Here is a 22,989-nt window from a genome sequence, read left to right as displayed (position 1 = left end):
ATAGTATTAACCGCTTAGTGGATTTTTAAAGATAGCATTATTGGGAAGTGATAAACCACAGAGGTGGGGCCTAGTTTGAGGAAATAGGTCACTGCGGTGTGCTCTGCACAGTTGTGCTTGTCCCGGACCCCTTGTGTCTCTCTGCATACTGGACACCACTAGGGGAGCAACTTTGCTCCAGCATGCCTTGCTCCATGTTGTCGCTTCACGGGCCAGGTAAGGACAGAACCTCAAGTCAAAATAAAGCCCAGCTCCCTGTGCCTGTCTCGGGCACACCATCAGTTGTGAAAGTGAACTAAGGCAGCTTCCAGGGAGTCCTGCCTCTCCTGCCAGTCCTGCCTTTGTGGAGTTCACTGACCTGAATGCATGACTAAGGAGATGCTATGAAAGGAGAGTGTGTCTTCCAAAGCCAGGACATAAAAGGCCTCGTAGCTTCTACCTGGCTCTCTTGGATCACTGACTCTGGGCCGCCTGCTGCTGTCATGAGGGCACACAGTTCTACGTTAATCCATGAGGTGAGCAACGGAGTCCTCTTGCCAACGGCTAGAGCCAAGTTTCCAGGCATGTGAATGCACCCTGTTGGAAACAGATCCTGTCGCCCAACCAGGTTTTCAGATGACTATAACATAGCCCATATCTGGATTGCGGCTTACTGAGACACGCCCCCACCCCACCCCACCCCTGAACCATCTACCTCAGCTGCTCCTGAGTTTCTGACTCACAGAAACGTAAACGATTATGAGTAGACCCCAGAAGCTCGCTATGTGGGTTCAAATCCCACCTGCCACTGGCTAACTGTACATCTGGACAAGTTAACCTCATAGATGCAAGTTTCCCAGTTCTAACAACTGTTTCATGCTGTTGTGATAATTAACGGGTCCAAATGTTTCACACTTGAGTGGGTTCCTGTGTTGTATGTGATGTAAGGGTCCACCAGGTTCCTCTTGGTGCCATCTTTCCCACTGAGCAGAATGGTGATACCAAGCCCGATGTCAGTGGATCTCAGATTGAAGTTCCACTCTATGGAAACCTTGGTGAAAGGTTCCCTGTGAGTGTGACAACTACAGCAGGACCTGTGGAGACCAGGCAGATGCTATCAGGGAAACAGAAACTGTGCCAAGACAAAGCCAGTTTCCTCTTACCCACGTCTACTTATCGTACAGGCTTGACAGTTGGCAGAGTCTAATTGCTTAATCCCTAAGCTAAGTGAGGTATTTGGACTTTGATGAGAAGCATCATGTTTTCTGCACGATGATTCACTTGAGGGCTATTTTTACTATTAACTAATAGTATGTGTGCATCCTCCACAGGACACACGTGGAGTCAATTTCTGTGTCCTGGTAGCCGCTCCCCATGTAACCAGAGACTTAATATTAATTATAAACATTTGGCCAATAGCTTAGGCTTGTATTTAGCTGGCTCTTGAAAATGAAATTAACCCATTTCCATTAATCTATGTGCTGCCCCGAGACTCATTTACCTCACGTATATACTTCCCATTCTGCCAGCTCCTCATCTGTCTCAAGGCTCTGATGATTCCCTGGCCCACCCCTTCTTCCCAGCTTTCTCTCTGCCCTGAAAATCCTCCCTGGCCATCAGACAATCAACTTTTTATTAACAATGAACGAGAGCAAAAACATCTTCATAGTGTACAGAAGGTTTTAACACAGTAAAATCATATATAACAAAAAGTTATCAAGTAAGAATTAGTTACAATATCCAGTCCATTTGTATTTAGCAAAATTAGAGAAAACATTCTGTTATCCATCTTATCTTTTTGAGTCTAAAGTTTTATATCTAATTAACCTTTCATCATAATAAAGGAAAACTTTTAAGTCTAATTATTTGGCCTTTAACTCCCTCAAAGACTCCAGAAGGGTGTAAGGTTATCTAAGACAGGGACATCTAACTGACATCTGGACTGTAACCTGAAGTTCTTTTATATGCTATAGGAATGATAGGTATGGTCCAAGTTAAAACCTTCCTTTTTATTTAGACAAAAATGGGAAAATACAGAGCATTCCTTTGCACATATGAACATATGCCATTGTGGCTGGTTTAATAAAGAAACTGACTGGCCTATAGTTAGGCAGGGTAAGGTTAGGGGAGAGAACCAGACTAAAAGGATGCTGGGAAGAAGAGGGAAGGGGATCAAGGAGATGGGGAGAGGAGATGAACTTGCAGTACTGTCAAGAGGTACTGCCACGTGGCAGAGTGTAAAAACATGGGTCAATTTAAAATGTAAGAGCTGGTTAGTAATAAGACTAAGCTATTGGTCAAGCATTTCTTATTAATAGTAAGTTTCTGTGTAGTTATTTGGGAACTGGTTGGCAGGACAGAAAAGTTTGCCAACACAGAGGTAAGAGGACAACTTTACCATGGAGTCTGGGAATCACACTCAAGCCATCAGACTAACTCCTCAGGGATTTCTGTGTTTGTTTTTAACCCTGGAGTTGCTCACTTAAACATGGAGCTGGATAGTGGAGACACATGCTTTTAATCCCAGCACTTGAGAGGCAGAGGCAGGCGAATCTCTGTGAGTTCGAGGCCAGCCTGGTCTACAGAGCAAGTTCTATGGTCTACAGAGCAAGTTCTAGTACATATAGTCAGAGCAACACAGAGAAACCCTGTCTCGAAAAACCAAAAAGAAACATTAAAACATGGAGAGACAGATGTTCTGTCCAGACCATCAGAGTACATTTTCTGGCATCTTTCCTCCCTCTTGCTATTTCAAATCTGTCCCTGTGTCTGGCACCTAAAAGGTCTCTCAAGCTTCATCCAGTTCAAGGGCTACACTCCCAAAATGGATGATTTGTTACCATCTTTAAAATGACACTGAGCTGGGTGGAGCTTGCCTCTAACCCTAGCACTCGGCAGGCAGAGGCCAGTGCATCCGAGTTCGAGGCCAGCCTGGTCTACAGAGCGAGTTCCAGGACAGCTAGGGCTACACAAAGAAACCCTGTCTTGAAAGAGTAAAAATAAAAAATGACAAGTTAGATAGAAAGTACCAGGTTTTATTATCCTTTTATCAAAAACAAAATCAGTAACAGACGACAGTGTGAGGGGGACAGAAAAGGTGCAGGCACCGAGGCTAGAAGAGGACCCAGCCAGCTGGGGCCCGGACTGAGGTGTGCTCATGGGACTTATAGGCACAGGCATGGTTGAGGGGCTCCGACCTCCCCAGTCCACACACACCCTGGACTTTGTAAGCCACTCCGTAAGAGGGGGAGTCCTAGACAACAGAACTCGTTGGGGCCTCATCACCCTCCTCCAGGTCCCCTTCCCTTGCCCCGGGTTACAAGCAAAGCTGAGTGGCGACCTGCTATGGTGACTGAGTACTCATACTGTGGCCAGAGCAACTGGGAAATGAATTTCTAATTGTGTGGTCTGAACTGACCTGATTTATCCAGCCACACGAGGTCACTGTCATCTACAGACCCTGGAGAAAGCAGACCCAGAAGCCCTGCTGCTGGGTCCCCAGCAGAAGGCAGAATGGGGGTTAGAGTCAGCTACCCTCACCTACTTCAGCTCAACCACCAGAAGGCACCAGGAACAGGGCAAGAGAAGGGGCCAAAGCCTACTCAGCCACACGAAGACTCACTCACACGGCCACCCAGCCCACATGAAACTGGTAATACCATTCTATATCCTAAAAAAATATATTCATCTATTCTCCTAGAGCCAAGTAAGGATAATATATTACAAGAACACATACACAAATATCCCACTATCCCCTCCATTATATTCTGGAATCTGCTAGAACATTATAGCTACTTCTGAGACAAAGCAACTTCAGAAAGGGCCAAAGTTATAAACAAGAGGGCAGAGTAATTTTTTAAATGGTGGGGGAGGGGCAGTGAAGAAAGGAAGGAAGATGAAGAAGCAGCCCTGACTGAAGCTATAAATAGTAACAAAAAAATTAATAAAAATCATTATCTCCAACTCTTCTCTCATTTCAAAAGACAAACAAAACAACATAAAAACCATGACACACAAACTCAGCTGGTGCAATGGAAATGTTCTGCCCATCCCCACATTCTTAGCCCAGGCACAAACACTCACAGAAAGGAATGAACCATTTAAAAAAAAAAATAGTTTTCTCAATCTTCTACAAATGCATTTCGGCACTTCATCCCACCCTTCCCCAGATTTAAAAAAAAAAAAAAAAAAAGTGAGTTCCAAAAGTCACTAGACAGAGCCTAGAATGGCCGAGGCGTTTCATAGAGACTCTGTAGTGTGACCCACCCGTGAGTGGGCCATCTCAAGGTGCAGAGGATTCTAGCTTCTTGTCCCAGCTCCTGATAGACGGGCAGGGTATATAGCACATGAATGGCAGCCAACTTGGCTTCCAGAGTCAAGGCAGTCATAGATGAGGCACATTCAGTATAGGCTCTACACGGGTCCTAGATTCTACTCTGGAAATTTGGGGGTGGGGGAGTGAACCAATCCCAGGCTTGCCTTTAGAAAAGGCAAGTTTAACCCTTTCTTTCTGCCAGAGCAACCGACACACATACCCCTACCCCCAAATCCAAGTGAGGCAGCACAGTAGATGATCTCTCTGCTGACACCAGGAAGGTGACCAGAGACAGAGATACTGACGAGTCAGTATTAAGGTGCCCTCCCTCTACTAATGCCCACCATCCAATCATTTGACTCCCCTCCCCATTAAGTCCAAGCAGCGCTCATGGGAGGCTTCACGCGTAGAACTCATTGGTGGGGGCTTTTTTGTAGATGGGTTTCTTGCCCAGGTCGTAGCTGCCTTCGTCCTTCTTCTTCATGCGGTACACCAGCAGCAGGATCAGGAAGACGGCGAAGAGGATGCCCACCACGCCGCCCACAATCAGAGCTGGAGGAAGAGAGAGAGAGGCGAGGGTGAGAGGCTCCTGGGGACTTCAGGGTCCACGGGCTCAGTTTTCTCGGCCACCACAACCACCCCCACCACACCAAGGGAGTTGACAGAGATGGCTGATACCTTATCAGCTTTGACCTTCATGACTTCAGCGACAGGGTGACTAAGGAGTAAGTCACAAGGCAAGACCACTATTTCATCCCACATCGGGCCTAGTCCAAAGCTCAGGCTCTAAAACATCACACAGACACGCCAGCAACAGCGTGGCACTAGGCCAGGAACAAGAAAAACGTGGTCTACTCTTCTCTGTGTGCACAGGGCCATACACCTGTAACAGGCACAGTCTATAAACGTGCAGAACACACTCATGCCCACACCGTTACTGCAGAAATAATTCCTGATTATTGTGATTTGTGCTTCCATGTCTTGCAGGGATTCCCACCAGTTTCTTCTTAGACCTCGGACCTTTCCCATCGACTACTATGCCCACTGAGGCAAGCTTCTCCGTCTCTCACGGCAATACGGAAAAAGAACCGAGACGAAAATAAATCCATCGACTTAAAGCCGTGGAGTGGTCAATGTGGTGCATGTGCTCCAGTTCCCGGACTGGTAAACCTCTGCCTTTCCTGTGTCCCCTCACACTGAACTAGGCCTGCACAACAGTAAGTGCTCGAGAGGAGGGCGCCCGCCCGCAGCCCAGCTCGCTGAAGAGCACCTGGCTGGGGGCAGGCAGAGGTAGACTTCTTTCTCCACTTGGGTGAGCATCTGCCCAGCTACCGTGCCAGGAGGCCTGAATGACTCATTTCTGTTTGTCAGCGGCAAGAGTAGCTGACAGATCCTTCCTGTGGCAGACTGAGTCCCCTAATTCGGTCTTAACCAGCCTAAGAAGATTAATCAATCTCTCTCTCTCTCTCTCTCTCTCTCTCTCTCTCACACACACACACACACACACACACACACACACACACACACACACCCCGACACACAGAATGGAGCGGAGCAGCCAGAACTCAAGAATTTCTTCTAAGAAAAAAAAAAAAGAAAGAAAGAAGAGCAAGACAGTGCTGCCAGGGGTACCAGACAAAGCGCAGGCACTAACTATCAAGAAGCCAGCTCCTTCCTGTCTCCAGCTTCTCCTTTCCCTCAGGTAACTCCACTCCTCCTTCGGGTCCTTGATCTGTGCTAGGAAACCCTGCAGGAACAAGGCCCAGCCACAGGAGCAAGGCCCAGCCACAGGTTCAGAGGTGGACTGTGCCCCAGGTCCAAACACCACGTCCATGGGGCCCTGGCTCTGACCTGTCTGCGGCTGAAGGGGATCCATGGGATGCACAGGAAGCTCGAGACAGACACACACTGAACCAAACCCCTGAGTGCTGTTTAAAAGCTGTCAGCTGTGACTGAGCCTCTGCTGTCCCTTCAGTGGTATGGCCACAGGGGCTAGAAAAACGGATCTTTTCTAGAAAAGATCTTACGCCGGCGTGACCCTGATGTGGAAGGTAAAGGGACGGCCTGGCTTAGTTCTCCTCTTACTCTGCGAACCACAGCCGGACCTAAGTCTCCTCACAAATAAGAAACAGCAGCTTGACTCGATCAGTGGTTTTCGAAGTTTTCTTGGGGGTGGGGGGAAGGCTACTGAACCGACCCAAAACTCCACAGATGTAAATAAAAACCTGTAGCCAGCAGGTCTAAAATAGGCTGAGAGCGAAACTCTGTGGCTGAGGAGACAGAGGGCAATTCTTTCCACAAAGCTCAAAACTTCTAGGGCCTTAGAGGTTTCTAAGGGCTGCTCACTCTGACACCAACACAACTAAGGAAAAGCAGAAGGAATGGGGACAGGAGACCAGAGGCAGGGCTATGCCGTGACCCAAGTCACTGAGTCTACGAGACAAGGCCAGTGAGAGCCTGAGCAGGTGAAGGAGGTAGATGGACAATGACATGTGGGCACAGGCTCCTTACTGTCACCCCGGCCTCCTGTGGCGCAGCTGGCTCCCAGGAAGCAGGACTTACCGAGCATGGGCCTGCTGCACCCACACCTGCTCAGCCTGTCAGCCCCCCCCCCCCCAAGCCTGCGCGTCTCTGTGAAGTTGGCTCCTTCCTCTGACAACCTGGTGTGGAGACCCACCACCACCCCATGTCAAGCTGCCAGAGCAAGGGCGGCATTATCCCCAACTGATGTCCTCCAGACAGGCCTGACATGGCCCAGCCTAAAGTCTCACGCGGGGCAGCACACTCCCTGCCAAGGGTCTCAAGCTGAAATATACGGATTCTATAACATCAAAACATCCCGTCCTACCTACTAAGGGGTGATGAGCACACTAATGAAGACTCAATCTGCAAAGCAATTTCGTTTTTCATCTTACACAAACCAACTCAAAGAAGTCTCAGCACTCCTATTTTACAGCGGGGTGGGGGGTGGGGGTAAGGGGAAGGGGGAGGAGACTCCAGTCAAAAAAAAAAAAAAAGCATCCAGGCCAAGGTCAGAAGGCTATCAAGAGCTGAGAAAGTGAGTCTATCCAATTCCCCAGGGCCTCCAGGCTTTCAAGGGAAATTAACCCTTAAATAATTAACCCCGGAAGCCACTCAGCTTTGAAAAATACCTAAAGGGCTTAAAGAAACAGTCCCCTTCTATTCTTTACAAGTCTTTGATATGCACGGACCCTTCCTCCCATCCCCCACCCCCTTAAGGGAGTTAAAGCCCTCAGAAGTCCCAAGGTGAACCAAAGGGCTAAAGGGACTAGTCCCTTCACCCCGGGGGGAGGGGTGACGAAAGAGCCTCACCTGCCAGGACCTCGGTTCTCTCAAAAATGTTGCCGTCCTGCGCGGTGCTGGACATGGAGACTTTGTTGGATACATCACCACCCACTTCGGAGGGCGAGACCCTTTTGGGAACGACTTCATTTTCCTCCAGCTCCTCGGTTTCTGAGGGGACACGGATCCCAGGCTGTGCCCTCTCCGGAATGTGGTTGTGTAGAGGCACCTGAAGGAAAAAGGAGGGAGACAGCACTGAGCACATTAGCAGAGGAAGTAGGTGGAAGGGGACCCAAGAAGTTGACAGGTGGGGAATGACATCGGCCCCAAGCGGGAGAAGAGCGGTGGCCGGGAAGCGGGTGGCTTTCACGCACTTCAGCAGGTATATATGCTAGAGAAACCACAGGAGGTGTGGCAATTCCCACTTGCCCTTCGGGAAGTCAGTTTTGCACCTGGAACTCTCTCCTAAGGCAGAGCATGCGTGTGTGCGTGTCTGTGTGTCACACCTGATGCTTGTTGGGGTGTTCTAGTGTACCAAAATTTACTGACAACTATTTCATCAGTAAGACGAAGGGAATGCAGCCTGTAAAAATGGTGACGCTGCGCTGCAGATGCACAAGGAAGCTGGGGGACAGTGATCGTTTTCTCCAGGGAGAATGGCCCACCGGCCCTGCCCATGCCTATCCCAAAACGAGCCCAGCACCCCAGTAAAAAGCCTTCTTACAAAACGAAGTCAACCACTATTGACTCACGGGGCTCTATTTTCTGCCCTTCTCGTGTTGTGGAAGAGCAAAGGGGGAAGAGATCAAGGTGCAGCACTTACCAAGGGCTGTATCACTCCCGGGGAGGTCTTGGTCTCCTCGGTGCCATCTGCCAAGGTTAGAGGAAGGGCAGGGTGAACACGAGGTCCAATGTACCGTACCCGGGGAGCTAACTCACAACTAATTCACAGCTAGGGGCGTCCTACCCTCACAAGCCCCAGGGCAACTTCAGTCACCTAACCCCTAACAGGAGACTCCTGGGACACCTGGCTTTCTTTCTCAACAGTACATAAGCCAGTAGCAGTAGTACGCAGCTTTTAGGAACTCTCTCTGATAGCTCCAAAACCCTTCCCATGTCAGGTACAGATCTATAGACTACAGAAATATCTGGGAACTGCTTAGAAATGCAGAATGTCCCTGTGTGAATGGCACACATCTGAAATCTCAGAACACCAGAGGCTCAGGTTATGTGACAGGGAGTCCCAGACCAGTTTGGGCCACCCTCTAAGAGCCTGTCTCAAACACTGAATACTGCAGAGGAAGTTCAGTGGTAGAACACTTCCTGCAAAGCCCTAAACTCAGTCTCTGTCTGGGAAGACTGACCAGCCTAGGGCCAGATTAACTAGAATTTACATCTGAACACGCTCCCCAAGAAATTAACCTCTGGGAAGGAAGCAGTTCATTGTAATACTAAATACTACACACTGAACATAAAATTAACTACAGGAGGCCAAGAGCTTGCTTCTCCACGGCAACCCTTTGTGGGCTGTGCACCACTGTAGACACAGGGAAATTTACTTTTAAAAATAAAGAGTTACCCAGAGCTTGGTAAATTCAGTTCTCAACACTCGTTCACAACCCTTCCAAGACTTGTTTTACACAGTGAGAAACCAAGGCTGGAGTTCTGGACTACAGGACTCCAAAGCTTAACCTTTACCACTCGGAATCAGTAGCACATCCCAGAACAGGACGGGGACACTTCTCGGCAGCTGTCTGACACAGAGGCCAGTAAGCCTATGAAAGGCCTGGCACCTGGTTACAGCCAAGAAACCTCCCGGCCTCCATCTTATCTGAAGCAGGGGCTTTTCTTGGGCTCCGCTCTCCACATCTCAACCCACACACGCCCCTCCCACTCCACCCTCACTTCTGAGCCAGTACTTTTCCTTTTCCAAAGGAAGAAAAACACTCCAGGTCTTTCCCCACACTCCCTCTACCCTCCACCAGAGAAAGGAGCCTATTGGACAGGTTCAGGCTCGTGCTGCTGCGAACTCTGAGGAATGAGTTCTAAGTTGTTTACAACTCGTTCTAGAGACCCGGGGGTGGGAAATGTTACTTTTGTTTCCCTTTTTGAAGTGGAGACAGGCTGTAGGGAAATCTCCACTAAAACACACGTCCTCGCAGCCCAGGTCCCCAGCCTGCCCAAGCACACACGCGCACACACACACACACACACACACACACACACACACACTCAAGCCCCATACCCAGATCTCCAGAGCCTGACAGCTCAAAGTCATCCGAACCCTGCTCGAGGCCCCCAGCATCTTCATCGTCAGGTAGGGCTCCAGAGAAGTATCTGCCTTCCAGGAGGTCCTGAGGGTCTATGACTTCAGTCTCTCGAATCTAGGAAGAAAGATGAAGGTTTACCACAGAGCTCCATCCCCCCTCCTCTGGACACTCTGGAGGCTGGGTTCCCCCAGAACCAGTGAACAGCCATGCACAAGCAGGATTACAGGGCTAGACAGGAAGCCTCGGGTCCTGTCCCCCATTTGCTGCCTAACTTTACCAAATTTCTGTACCATTTTGGGTTAATAAAAGTATTTCAAGTAATAACAAGTAAGTTATTAATATTTCTAGGTGTCATTTACTGGACCACCTGCAATCTCAGTTGTTTATAACTATTTAATTCATTTCATAACTAAAGATGCTGGGCACTAAAGGCTTTAGCCATTCTCTTTTGGTGGCACAAGTGACAGGCGGGAGGGGGGATACACTCAGGGCCACCTAACTTCAGGGCCAGATACACAGGCAGGCCCAGGATACTACAGCCTAGCTATGATCAATGCTATGATAGCAGCTGGTTTCCATATGAAAGGGAGTAGGCTCCTGGCTCTGGACCTGCCCAGTCAGGGACACGTTCCCCAACTGAGTCACACTGGTCTGAGACAGACAGGGCAGGCTCATTCACACTCCAAGACAACCACAGACCTGGTGACTCACAGATGCACTCATGAATCCATCAACTTCTCTCAAATGTCTATTCTGCCAGTTCTGTGCAGGGCACAAAGATCCTTGCTCCCCCAGACCGCGTCACCCATCCCACAGAGACCCAAGCTGGCCACCAGAGTCTAAGGTCAATTTCCCATCAAACAACTTTTGAAAGACAAGCATCTAAAAGCCCCCCCCCCCCCCAGCTCTCAGCTCTCGGGAGGCAAAGGCAGGCGGATCTCAGTGAGTTCAAGGCCAGCCTCGTCTACAAGAGCCAGGACAGGCTCCAAAGCTACAAAGAAATCCTGTCTCAAAAATAGATAGATAGATAGATAGATAGACAGACAGACAGACAGATTTAAAAAGTCCCCAGCCCCCCAACACCACTTAGTCTGTCTCTCTCACACTCATCGCCTAAACTTGGCTGGGTATTAAACAAAGCTTCTTCAGGGACACAGGATGTATTGAGGTGCCCACTGCCCTTCCTCTGGACTCAGGCTACTGTTCTTGTAAACAAGAGCCAGGTACAAGGGTCACCACTGTTCCACTCCTACCAAGCCTTCTCTCCTCCTGTCGTCAGGACCACAGCGGGATGAGGCTCTAACTTAGTTCAGAAGAAAAACTAGACATTCATGCACAGGGAGGCCCTCTTCTCTTTTACAGAATTCTGACAGCATTCAAACCAGAAACAAGGCAGTGACAGCCCTAATGCCATACAACAGAATTAGCCACGCCAAACTTTGGGTAGAAAGTGGCCAGGTCTGTTTTTGACAGCCCCAGGCAGACCTTCACAGGGACCGAGGCCGCACTGACACAGCTGGGTTAGCGAGGAGGAATGCTGGTCCATCCCGAACACTGAGTGGCAGGAGAGGCCAGGAGATCAGCGCGGGGAACAGGCTCCTCCTTCGCCCACAGGCTTCCGGGGAGAGGTGGCAGGAGCTGACTGTGCCCTCTATCCACCCCCGTGGTCAGGAAACTAGATTCTGGGAAGGGAGCTGGGAGGAAGTTGGGGAGGCATCCCTTTCTCCCCGGGGTGGGGAAATCAACGCAGAGTGCTTGGTACGCGTGGGAGTAGGGCGCCAGCAGGGGTTAAGCCCTGCTTAGGAATGACTTCATGACTCCGGAATCGGGAGCTGTAGGGCTGCTGGTGCTGGAACTCCAGCCCCCGCACCGGGCCCGTGCCTGTGGCTTTGGTTTGGCAGCACAGCAAGAGGGCTTCTCCGAGGTTGTACAAGGGCCCTAGACGTCAGGCAAGGTCCCAACCCCCCTCCCCACACCCTTCGCTACAAACTCCCTAGGGCTCAAAATCTGAAAACAGCAAGGCCTCCATTGCTTACAGTGTGCCAGGCCTTAACACGCACGCAGCTGCGATGACGTAGACCCTTTGGCAGGGGTGGAAACCAAGGCTCGGAAAGGCAAATTATTTCTCTAAGGTCAAACAAGCAGAAAGTGACTAACAAGACCAGCAGCAGGGCATGAGATCACCTGGGCTTTTAGCCACAGACGCAGGAACGTATTTGTACTTAGGGCTACCAGCCTGCCTTAGGCTAGAGAGGAACACGAAGTAGGCATGTCTAATCCATCTAAGGGTGGGAGAAAAATGAGATGGAGGAGGGAAGAAAGGCTGCGGAAGCAGGGAGGCTGATATTGATACTTTGACCACCGAAGCCTGGAAGACTGGTCACGGGATGCTGAAGTTCAAACTCCTCCTGAAAAACGCTGCGGTTCTTAGCCTGAAGTTTGGGTTCCAGCACAGATCTCAAGACCTTCCCTACTCCACCTAGCCCCTGGGAAGGAGCCTGAGAATGTTAAGTCATACACAGAACCTCCTTAATATGTGAAAGTGTTATGGGGTGTTTCAAAATAACCCAGGAGATTGGAGATAAGCACATTCATTGACTTTCGGTAATTACTTCAAACTTCCATTAGAAAAATGAGGACCAAGAAAGAAGGCAGTAAAGAGCCGCATTTGTAAAGCTGAGGCTGAAACCAAGATTTATTCCTGTTCCAGTCAGCCGCCTTGAGAACACCTGCTATCCCTTCATTTTGAGACAGAGTCTCACTAGGTAGGTAGCCTTGACTGACGTGGCACACATTACACAGACCTGGTTGGCCTCTGCCTCTCCAGTGCTGGGATTACAGGAATGTGCCACCATGCCCAGCCCCCATCCCTTCATCTTCATGTTAAATTCCAGAATGGTCTGAGATCACACAGGCGCTAGGGTCAGTCAGATCCTTTGCCCCGGTGGCTGGAAAGCTCTTCAGAGGACCGAAGAGTTAACTCCTTCAGTACTTCAGAGGACGGAAGAGTTAACTCCTTCAGTACTTCAGAGGCTTTGGGGACAGGTGAAGGGACCTGAGAAACTGAGCCTCCTGGAGCTCAGAAGTCCTCTCTTGGCCCCTTTCTGGCTCTTTCTCCGCTCATAATCTCAAACAAGAGAAAAACTCTCAAGTGGACAACAGCCATTGAGGCCAAGATGTCAAGACAGAACCAAGTCCAGTGGGATTGTGAGCAATGGTTTGCTTGTTTGTTTGTAAAGCAGAGAGGGTACCAAGAGCCTTTCCTTCCCCCACTCTTTTCAAACAAGGTCCATTCAATAGTCTGGGGTGGCTTTAAAAAGCCAGGCCACCCATCAGGCATACCCAGCCCTGACCAGAGAGGGACCCAGCCCTGCTCTTGACTACAGATGTGGTCCCATTCACCTCAGCTCACCACAGCTCTGCCCAGGAGAACATGCATTCACGTACATAAGCCCACACGTGTACCCTCTGTGTCAGCCGGATTCATCTTTATCCCTTTCACAAAGATACAACAGGAGTCAGATGAATAAGGCTGTGGGTCTGGACGTGAAGCTCTTGGCAGGCCCTATAAGGAGATACCTGGACTGGTGCGGACAGCTAGAGACCTGGGTTCTTCCCACAAGGCGTCCGGGAAAAGGATGGAGACACACTTTTGTTTTAAAGGAAATAACACCTGCAGACAGAACGGCTCTGAGGCCACTGAGCCCAACCATCTCATTTTATAACCTGAGACAGATTACTTTGCCAAGGTCACCCAGGGAGCTAGCAGCAGAGCTGGGCTGACAACTTAGGTCTCTCAGCTCCCAGGGTGAGGTGGCCTCCCGCCTTTTTCTTTGTCTGTCCCCAGGGTTCTCAGCAAATACACAGGCTGCTGCATAAAGCTAGGGTTTTGAAAAAAAAAAAAACAAAAAACCACTGATCATATCCCAGAGTCTTATAATGTCCATCACCCCAGGAGAAGCATGGAGACGGGGTGATTGCAGAAGCATCCACTATGCATCAGGTACCCGCTCTGTATAGGGCTGAATCTACTCCAGGGCACCCCTGGTTAGCAGGTGAGAAATCAGGCTGAGCCATCCATGGAAGAGCCACAGCTAGGAAGGCACACCACTGTGAAAGCCAGGCTCTTTCTCTAGACCAGGTCCTAACCACGGCCAGCTTTGTCATCATTACCCATTCTTTCGCGCCCCACCCCCACGTAAACACAGCACACTGCCCTAGCCCATGCTCCAGGGCACCCCCCTTCCCTTGCCCAGGAATAAACAAAGGTGAAAGCCATATTACTTAAACAAAGGAGCAGAAACCTGGCTGGAACACCAGGGAGGAGTTCAGGGTCAGAGCTTGGTTAACTGTGAACTAAAGAGAGCCTCCTGCCTGCCTCCTCCCCAGGGAAGGCAGGGTCAAGGCCGTGCTTGATCACGAGGTCAGGAAGAGACCATAAAGGTGACAGAGGAACAGGTACCTTTAGGGGCAAAGTAACACCCTTGGGCACCAACTGCTAGACTTTTCTGAGGGGTTCTGCAGCCCCACCAACCCCACTTCCTACAATGGGCAAGAGCCACAACCACTTCTGTGGTCTATGAGTCTAAGAGTTTATTCCGGCTTTTACACCTTGGGTTTCCTCTTTTGTAATCAGGGCCGGTAATTGGGAGTGATGAAAATCCTGCGGAAATATATCCACCTGCAAAAGTGACCCAGCGCGTAGCAGGTGCTCCACACAGGGCGATCTTTCTTAATTAAACCCCGCCTGCTTTCCTTCAGGCTGGTGCGGGGGGGGGGGGGGGGGATGAATGCTCACACAGGCCAAAGGGCTGGGGAGACCCTGGCCATCAGATGGAGATGCTCCTGCAAGCTAGACAGCTAGGCTTCTACTGCTGAGACCAAAGACGCTCAAGGGAAAAGTAGACTTCTTGAGGCTCAGGGATGGCTAGAAACCTGCCCAGGGTAAACTTTGAGTGTGTTACCCTAAGTAAACAGAGACCGAGGAAATCTCTTTTCCCAAGAGTAGTGGAAGGCACTAACCGAAGCCATCTGAAATTCTCGTGACCTCAATCCTCTATTTCCTGGCTTGCCTTGAGGGGACATCCCCCCCCCCCAAAAAAATCTAGAAGACAAAAGGAAAGTCACACATCCATCTTCAGTCTGGTGTCCTGGTACCTGAAAGGGTTAATTAAGCAAGGTTTAGAGAATGGGGGTGGAGTGAGGGTTCAAATGTCGGTTCTGCCCACTTCAAGGTCAAGTTACCCTGAACACAATCACCCTGTAGAGAGCCAGGCCTGGCACAGTCAGCAGCCAGCTTTTCTCCAGGCCCCAGGGCAGACCATTCCCACAAGAACTCTAGGATCATGGGGTACCAGGCTAGAATGAGGGAGATTGGTCAGGAGCCTCAGGACAAACTTCTGCCAGGGACCAATCCAGTACCCCTGTCACATCTAGGTGGTCCTGGGTGGTGGGTTCCCCTTTCTGGTCCTTGGTTTCCCCACCTGTAAAAGGTCGCCAAGAGACAAGCCTCCCTCTGTCTGAGGCCTGGTTACCAAATTGGGCATTGCTCCGATTACCAGTGGAGACAGCTGGGAGGGACTGGCTCCCTCAAAGCCTCGGAGACAGAGGTGCATTGAAGCTGGGGCTTGTAATCTAGGCAGCAGATCCAAAATCCCTACTGGATCTGTGGCTGGCCAGGAGACTCTCAGGACGCAAACAAGCCTCCAGTGTTCTGAGGGCAGAGTCCAAGGCCTACTTTGCAGCCCTGTTGCAACGGATTAGATCTACCAGAGTCGGGTTTATGGCCCCTGCCCCTACCCCGATACTGGGGAAGCCACCGGTCCAAGTTCAAATTGTCTCAATCATCTCCAGGCTGGGCTTCCCCAAAGGCAAGGAGTGTCCTTACTTCTTAAGTGCCCAGCCTAGCCATTTGCTCACCCAGAGGTTAGAGTGGTGTGGCCAGTCCCCACAGGTCCAGCCACCACAACCCGGCTTCACCCAGTCACTGTTTCCGTACACACCAGCCTCTCCCTGCCTCCCTCTCCATTACCCTGGGTGTCACCTGACCAGCAGCCTCTCCTTTGCCAGAGAAAACTGGGGCAGCCAACTCCCTATACTAGGAGGATCGGGGTGTGTGTGTGTGTGTGTGTGTGTGTGTGTGTGCGTGCGTGTATGCACGTGTGTGCGTTGAGCACCCGTGCCAGCAAAGAAAAGATGGAGAGCACTCAGTAAGAGGGGCTAATTCAAGGTGAGGGTGGGAAGAAAATGGGTACTGGAGGAGGCTGAGACAGATAAGACAAGTGACAGCTGTAAAAGGTCAAAGGTGACTGGCTGTGGTGGTCCGTGGCTGTAATCCCAGTACTTGGGAAACAGAGGCAGGAGGAACAGGAATTCACGGCTAACCTAAGCTACACAGAGGCTCTCCATCTCTCTATTTCTGGGGAAATCAGCAATCTCTTAAGTCCTAGAGGCCTCTGAGATAAAGGGCCTGAACCCCAGGAAACCTACACTTAGCCCATTTACATTTCCTGAACGTATTCAGACACCATGTCCCAAGCCACGCTCTGGCTGAGATGGCAGCCCTTGTCTAGTGTCGCTCATGATAAATGCAACTTAAAGCAGCTCTTTACAAGTTTTTTAAACAACAATTATGGCCCTCAAGCGACTCGGGTGTTTTATAGAGGACAACTGGGGCTCTCACATCAACAAAGTGACTTATTAACTCACTGTGTGCCCCTGGGAGAGTGGCAGGGCTGGGGCAGAGACTGAGACTTTCTGGCTCTAAGACATGCCCACATTTCCAGTTTCCCAGCCTCTCCGCAGACACCACCAGAGAGGCCTGCAAGGGGCAGCCATGTGTCCAAAGGTCACCAACGGGTTAATTACAAACCAGCTCTAGAAGTCAAGGTTCTCTAGGCTTAAGTCAGATCCCAATGGTCCACAAACAGGCTCTCCCCGTCTCCCAGCACATGAAGCAGGGAAACAGCCTTCTCAGCGCACTCGCTCCCTTTGCTGGTCCACCAAGCACAGAAGGCTACATTTGCAGTTGCTCAGATACCTGAAGACTGCCCCTCCAACTCTTAGCTTGAGCAATGGGCTGAGAGGATCTGGTCCCCTTGTCAATCCCTTGCTCCTCTCTCCCAGCAAGCGGCCTGGGACACCTGCAGATCCTGGCAGGAGAGGTGGGGCTGCCAGGAACCGGTTCTTGTTTAAATATAAACCCATCTGATAACCCGCAAACAGCCCACTTCTAAGATAAACAAATAGATTTGGGTTCTATCAGCCCCACCCCAAGGCTCGTCCCTTCCCACCCAGCAGCTGGAGTACTAGATGTGGGGGAGGAGAGAGGTCCTGGGCAAGTCAAGGAACGGTCACTGAGGAATGTCTACTCTGGTCCACTACTTGGAGCTATACTCAAGAGTCTCATTTGTAAGCTCATCGTCTTTAAGTCTCTCTATAATCTTATTTATTTATTTACTGACGCTAGGGAATTGAACCCAGCGTCTCAACAGACCATTAACATTTTAACCCTCCTAGCCGCCTCAGAAATGTCGGAATCCTAGAGCCAATCAAACCTGAAGGCTACTGGCCTGGCCCGAATTCAGACCAGTTGAAGCCTCAGTGTTGCTCAAGGGTGTGTGTGTGTGTGTGTGTGTGTGTGTGTGCGCGCCTCCGCGCGCACAGGATCATATCATTGTCATACTTCCTCTGTACCACTTGTCCAGGGTCAAAGTGCACACTCAGGCACTGTGAATGTTCAAAGGCTCTGGTCACCGGTGTTGATTCCCAAAGGCGAAGATAAACAACCAACAAAGCCCCTCAAACTTTCATGTCATTGCAACATTCTTACCATCTTATTAGGCAAGAAAGTGCTAGGAACCGAATGACTCAGGAAGGCTCTAGTACACAGTGATTCACACAGCCCAGGCCATCCCAATTCCCTGCTCTTAAGCATTCATTGGGAAAGAGTACCAACTCATCCAGTCCAGCAATCAGAGAGAACAGCTAGACGCCAATCCCGTCCAACAGTGAGCCCAGCTCGCCTGGTCCTCATTCAGGCCAGTTCAGCACTCCAAGTCCTTGGAAAAGCTTCCTGTTTCTAGGCACTGGGGATGGCAGCAGCTGAATGTCCACCCCACTTCTCTTCTGAGACAGGGACTCTTTTACAGTCTACCCAAGAACCCTCCTCACTGGGCTGTGGGACACGCAGATGGCAATGGTCCAGCCTTCCCACTTTGGAGATGGGACACTGCACCCTACCCTAGACATAAGGTGTGTTTGCCAGCAACCCAGAAGTAGGTTCCGAGGTTATCTAATGTCACCATCATCTAGAAAGTTCTCTGAGAGACAAACTCACCAGACACCTAGCATTCCCAGTCAGACCTGGTTCCTGATCTTGGCAAAACAACACATTCCTTTCAGCATCGGTTTTCTGTGAAAGGGGAGATAAAAACGCCTAGTGTGCTGTACCCAATTGTAGTCGTACTAGCAGGAAGCGACTTGGGACAAGGTTCCATACGCGAGCATATGCATTCATAATCACTGCCTGTAAGAAAGGTAGATGTTTCACTAGGACATATAAAGCACAGTTCCTGCCCCAGATGTGGACGGGTGGGGCTCTCACCCTCTCCAGAATTTGATTGTATGTTTTCATTTCCTGGAAGGAATGCCTTATATGTCTCCTACGGTTCCCTTTGAATACTCAGTGTTTAATTATTCATCAAGTATCAGAGGGCTGGAGAGATGGCTCAGAGAGAGGACCAGGGTTCAACTCCCAGCACCAGCTTAGCAGTTCACAACTGAAGTTCCTGGTGAACTGACACCTCTCCTGGCCTCCTCTGGCACCAGACACAAACATGCTACAGACACACGTTCAGGCAAATTGCCCATACACATAGGTAGTAAAGCAACAACAATCAAGTATGCCACCTGGGAAGGCAGTCTAGAAGCTTCCTAGCTCCCTTGGATTCTGCAGAAGTCCTCTAAACCCAAAGAGGCCAAAAGGAACCCTTCCCAACACCACAAAGCTCTCCAGATCATGGCCCAAGTATTTTCCCGGATGTGTGGCCAATTCTATGGACTCCCAAGAAGTTCCAAAGAGTTCTCACCAGCCACTCATAGGTCCTAGAACCCCTGAGGCTTCCGCCCCCTCCAGCCCACCCCACTCTCACCCCGAACCCCTTCCCTGCTTGATAGGAGAGTTCTCAAGTAGACCAGAAATGCCTTTCAGTTGAAGTACACCTGGTGGGTGGGAGATACTGTCTCAGAACTGCCTGGGATTGGTGCCAAGTTAGTGGGCCGTGCCCCTGGGCAGCAACACCTTGCCCCACCTTCCCCCCCCATCCCAAAACAAGGCTGCCTTTAATTGGCCAGGGTGGGAGTGGCAGGAAGGCAGAGCAGGGAATGCTCCCAGCTGGACAGGAAGAACAGGTTTAGGATGGCAAACCCGCCAAACAGAGGAGAGGGCAGCTGGTGCTTAGCTTCATCTCCCTTCCCCAAATCTGGGTTTGGACTAAATGCAAAATTTGGAGAAAGGCCCCTCATAGCATGAGGAAGACTACTCTATCAGACAGTTAATACGGCCTGCAGACACCGTATTAAAAGGTGCCATCATTTAATCCCTCAATATAATTTATCTGAAAAAAAAAAAAAAGAACACAGTAACGTAATTACCACGGGCTATTTGAGAGCCTAAATCATCACTTATCAGAAAGTACTCAATAAATCTTAACAGCTGTGAGCCAAGCCCTGCTCCCCAGGCTTCCTTTTTTTTCTCTCTCTAATGCCATAAAGAAGAAAAAAACGGACGGCAGATAGTATCATCTCTCCATTACTCTAGGCGAGTATGATTTGGTCTGATTTTTCCAGCCACAATTTAAGGGAAATCCCTGTGCCCCGATTAGAGATTAAGATGCCATAACATTAGCCAGGAAGAAGAGTGTGCTGAGATCGGGCTAAGAGATTGAGACAGAAGCCTCCGGAAGCAGCTGCTTAAGGTTGGCTCCCCCCACCCCCAAGCTAGATCAGGTCAGCCACAGGCCTGGCCTGACCTACCTCCCCTAAACCACATCCTCCTTCTGATCTGGGGGACGCGGTGGTGTCTACTCCTTCCCCTTAAGCCAAGCACCTGCTGGCCGAGCCGAGATCGATGGCACGTGACTGGCCACGTGGTGACCTCAGCCACCTCCTAGGTCCTTTTCCTTCACACTGCCCAACCAGCATTCCTTCAGAAACCTCCCCCAAAGAAAGGCTCAATTTCACAGTACCCTTAGGCAGCGCCTCCAGAGTTACTGCACCAGGGAGGCATGTGGTAGGGGCTCCACAAACCTTTCTGCAAAGATGGTTTAGAGGAAAGTCACGGCCCAGAAGCCCACACTTTGGTTCGTTCCACTCACTATTCCTTGAGGCTTTCTAACCCCAGGTATCAACAGATGTCAGGCCAGTCTTGAGTTACGGGTAAAGGGGACCCAATGGCAGTCACTAGAACCAGAAGATTAATGCAGGCACTTACAAGCCTGGCTGCCTAACTTCAGTCTGACTCCGTGGGGTTATTAGTTGTGTGACCTTCAGCAAATTACCCAACCTCTCCCGCCTCGGGACTAGTTTAAGAACAGTAAACAGTGAGGCTTTCTGGAGCTAAACACATTTAATTCCAAACCCATGTGAGAGCTACTAGAACAGAAACCTGCACGCGATGGTGCAAAGGGTTTTGTCTGCAATTGTGCTGCGTGTTGCACCGGCTCCTCACCTGGAGTCTCCTGAACAGAATCAATGTGCCCTAAGAAACCCAGAGAAAAGGGGACTCGCAAAGGAACAGATATTAATAATTCAACTCTAGGGTCTCTCTCTCCTTAAAACTTGGACAGAAGGTACAAATGGTCCAAGCTCCTGGGATAGACCCCCGCTCCCAGAAACTGCCATGCCCCACAACTTCCCCTATGTGTTTGCCTCCTAAACGCCTACGAGGAGGGAGCTGTAAACGTCCCAGGGCCCTGTGGACGCTGGTAGGGACTCTGAAAAGGAAATTGGTCTCTTTAGGCTCCCGGAAACCTTTTCTCCTCCAGCTCCTTCACCTCGCTCAGGTGGGTGCCTCAATTTCCCCGGGTGCAGCCAAGACAAACATTTCTCGAACAACAACTGTAATCCAACCTCTAACCCGGGCCGAGGGTAAGTTGTCTGGAATGATAAGGGACCCAACTTTTTAGGCAGCCTGAAGCCGGGACGATCACCTCTTGATCCTACTGCAACAAATCCGTTCTGCAGATGGGAAAGGTGACATTGCAAGGAGCAACTCCTTGTCCCTTCCCAGGTCAGTGGCAAGGCTGTGACCAGGAGGAAGCTCTCTCCACTCCCGTAGGTGTGTGAAACAGGATCCCCGCACAGCTCCCAAGTTCTCCCACTTCCGACTGCACTCTGCCCACCTTTATCCCCAGGCCACCACAGACTTGGGCCGCCTGCTGTGGATACCCAGAGAGAGAAGAGGAGCAATCTATGCGCAGAGCCTGTCCCGAGATCACAGCCACAGGGAAGGGGTGAGGGTGTGGAAGGAGAAGAGTTGACACCAACTTAGTCACGTCCAATCCCGGAGCCCCGCAGCAAAGCTGAGGCCAGAACAGGAACGCGGAGCAACAACGTAGGGGCGCACGGCGCGCGGAGGAGTTCCCGCCAGCCTCTCCACGACCACTGAGAAACTTTCCCCACAAAGTTTTCCCCGCCTCGGAGCTCAGATAGAGGTGGCGCGGCTCGTGGTGGACCCCACTCCATCCGGAACCCGGGATCTCAGGAAACAAAGGAGGCACCGCCCCCCTCCCTGAGACACCTCAAACACCTACCGACTCGGCGTGGGCAGCGGGGAAGCCTCCGAAGAGCAGCAGCAACAGAGCGAGCAGGCTAGCAGGCGCCATGGTTCCAACGGCGCAGACCAGTGGCGCGCCCCTTCTTATAGGCGGCAGCCCCGCCCCGCCCTGCCCCGCCCCCCAGTGCCCGCTCGCACCGCCCGGAATTCCCCCGGGTAAGCTTGGGCCAGCGGGGCGCTGAGCCCCGGCGAGCTGGAAACCCCGGGGCGGGGGGGGGGGGTGGACTCGGGCGCAGGGGGACCCGCCCACAGTGCGCCCGCCTGCTCCGGGATGACCCCGATATGCCGCTCCCAGAGCTACAGGCTTGCGATGGTTAGCAGATCCACTGCGAAGCAGTCCCTCTCCCCACACACACACTCGGGGAACCGCGTCCAAGCTCACTTTATAGCTGGGGAAACTGAGGCCCACAAATGGGAAGGACTGAATCAGGGTCTTCTGTTTATACCAGTCTTCGAACCGGTGTGGTCCCCTCTGAAGTCAGGAAAGATTTCCCAAGTGGAGAATTCGGATAGTTTTGATTAGCAGCCCTGAAACGGATGGACACAAAGGTTTGGGCTTTTCCTGGCCTGTTGTTACTACTCCAAGCCCAGGGCTCTAGCGCAAAAGCAGCTGGACAGACAAAGCCGTGGGCCTGCCTGTTCACTAACCAGTATAATTTATGAGCAGAAATGTGGGTTTTTGTGTAATTCTCACGTGCCACCAAATACTCTTATTCTTTCGACTTGTCGTCGTTTCCCCCACATGGATGGAAAACTAGTTCATCCTTAGCAGTGGGCCAAACAAAAACAGACTGACTGATCTCTGTCTTGAGGGATTTTTCATCTCTCTGAAAACTGGTTTGCAAAGTTTCCCTCAGGGAGGCTTTCCACATTGGATCCAAGCACGTGGCTTCTAACATCATCCTAACAGGGAGTTGGGGGGGGGGGTAAGATAATTCTTTAGACCCCAAGCTTAGGTACTGTTGGAATTAATAGTAGCGAATAGAACGCCATCCTTGCCCACGTGTTGGGGAAGACCTGCCATCCTGGCACTTGAGATACTGAGGCAAGAGCACAGTCAGAGTTTAAGATGTGTGCCAGTTGTTTCCAGAATGAGTCCCATAAAAAGGAAGGTGTGTTGGGGGGGGGGGCGGGGGAACATGCTAGAATCATCAATCAAAGTATCAAGCTTTGACATACAGATATATTGTAATAAGGGTGTGATGTGACTTTGGAACTAGGGCATTTCGATCTGTCTTGGCATATTATGAATTCACATTCTTTTATTTCTTTATTTTTTTGCTTTT

The 22,989-nt window shown here is 50.6% G+C and overlaps 1 protein-coding gene across 1 annotated transcript; it reads right to left on the bottom strand.

The window, feature by feature from the left end:
• Positions 1–2,993: 2,993 nt before the first annotated feature.
• On the bottom strand, positions 2,994–21,792 carry Sdc4 (syndecan 4). Its single transcript, XM_087911031.1, has 5 exons — positions 21,681–21,792; positions 9,843–9,981; positions 8,421–8,467; positions 7,628–7,826; positions 2,994–4,846 (listed from the first exon to the last, which is right to left on the bottom strand). Exons 1-5 carry the CDS (start codon positions 21,750–21,752, stop codon positions 4,695–4,697), a joined length of 609 nt encoding a protein of 202 aa, XP_087767157.1. The 5' UTR covers positions 21,753–21,792; the 3' UTR covers positions 2,994–4,694.
• Positions 21,793–22,989: the final 1,197 nt, after the last annotated feature.

This window comes from Myodes glareolus, chromosome 10 (genome assembly GCF_982192425.1).
Source record: "Myodes glareolus chromosome 10, mMyoGla1.1, whole genome shotgun sequence".
Classification (NCBI taxonomy): Eukaryota; Metazoa; Chordata; class Mammalia; order Rodentia; family Cricetidae; genus Myodes; species Myodes glareolus.
The sequence above is the reverse complement of the archived record's forward strand: the minus strand, read 5'-3'. Positions and strand labels throughout refer to the sequence as shown.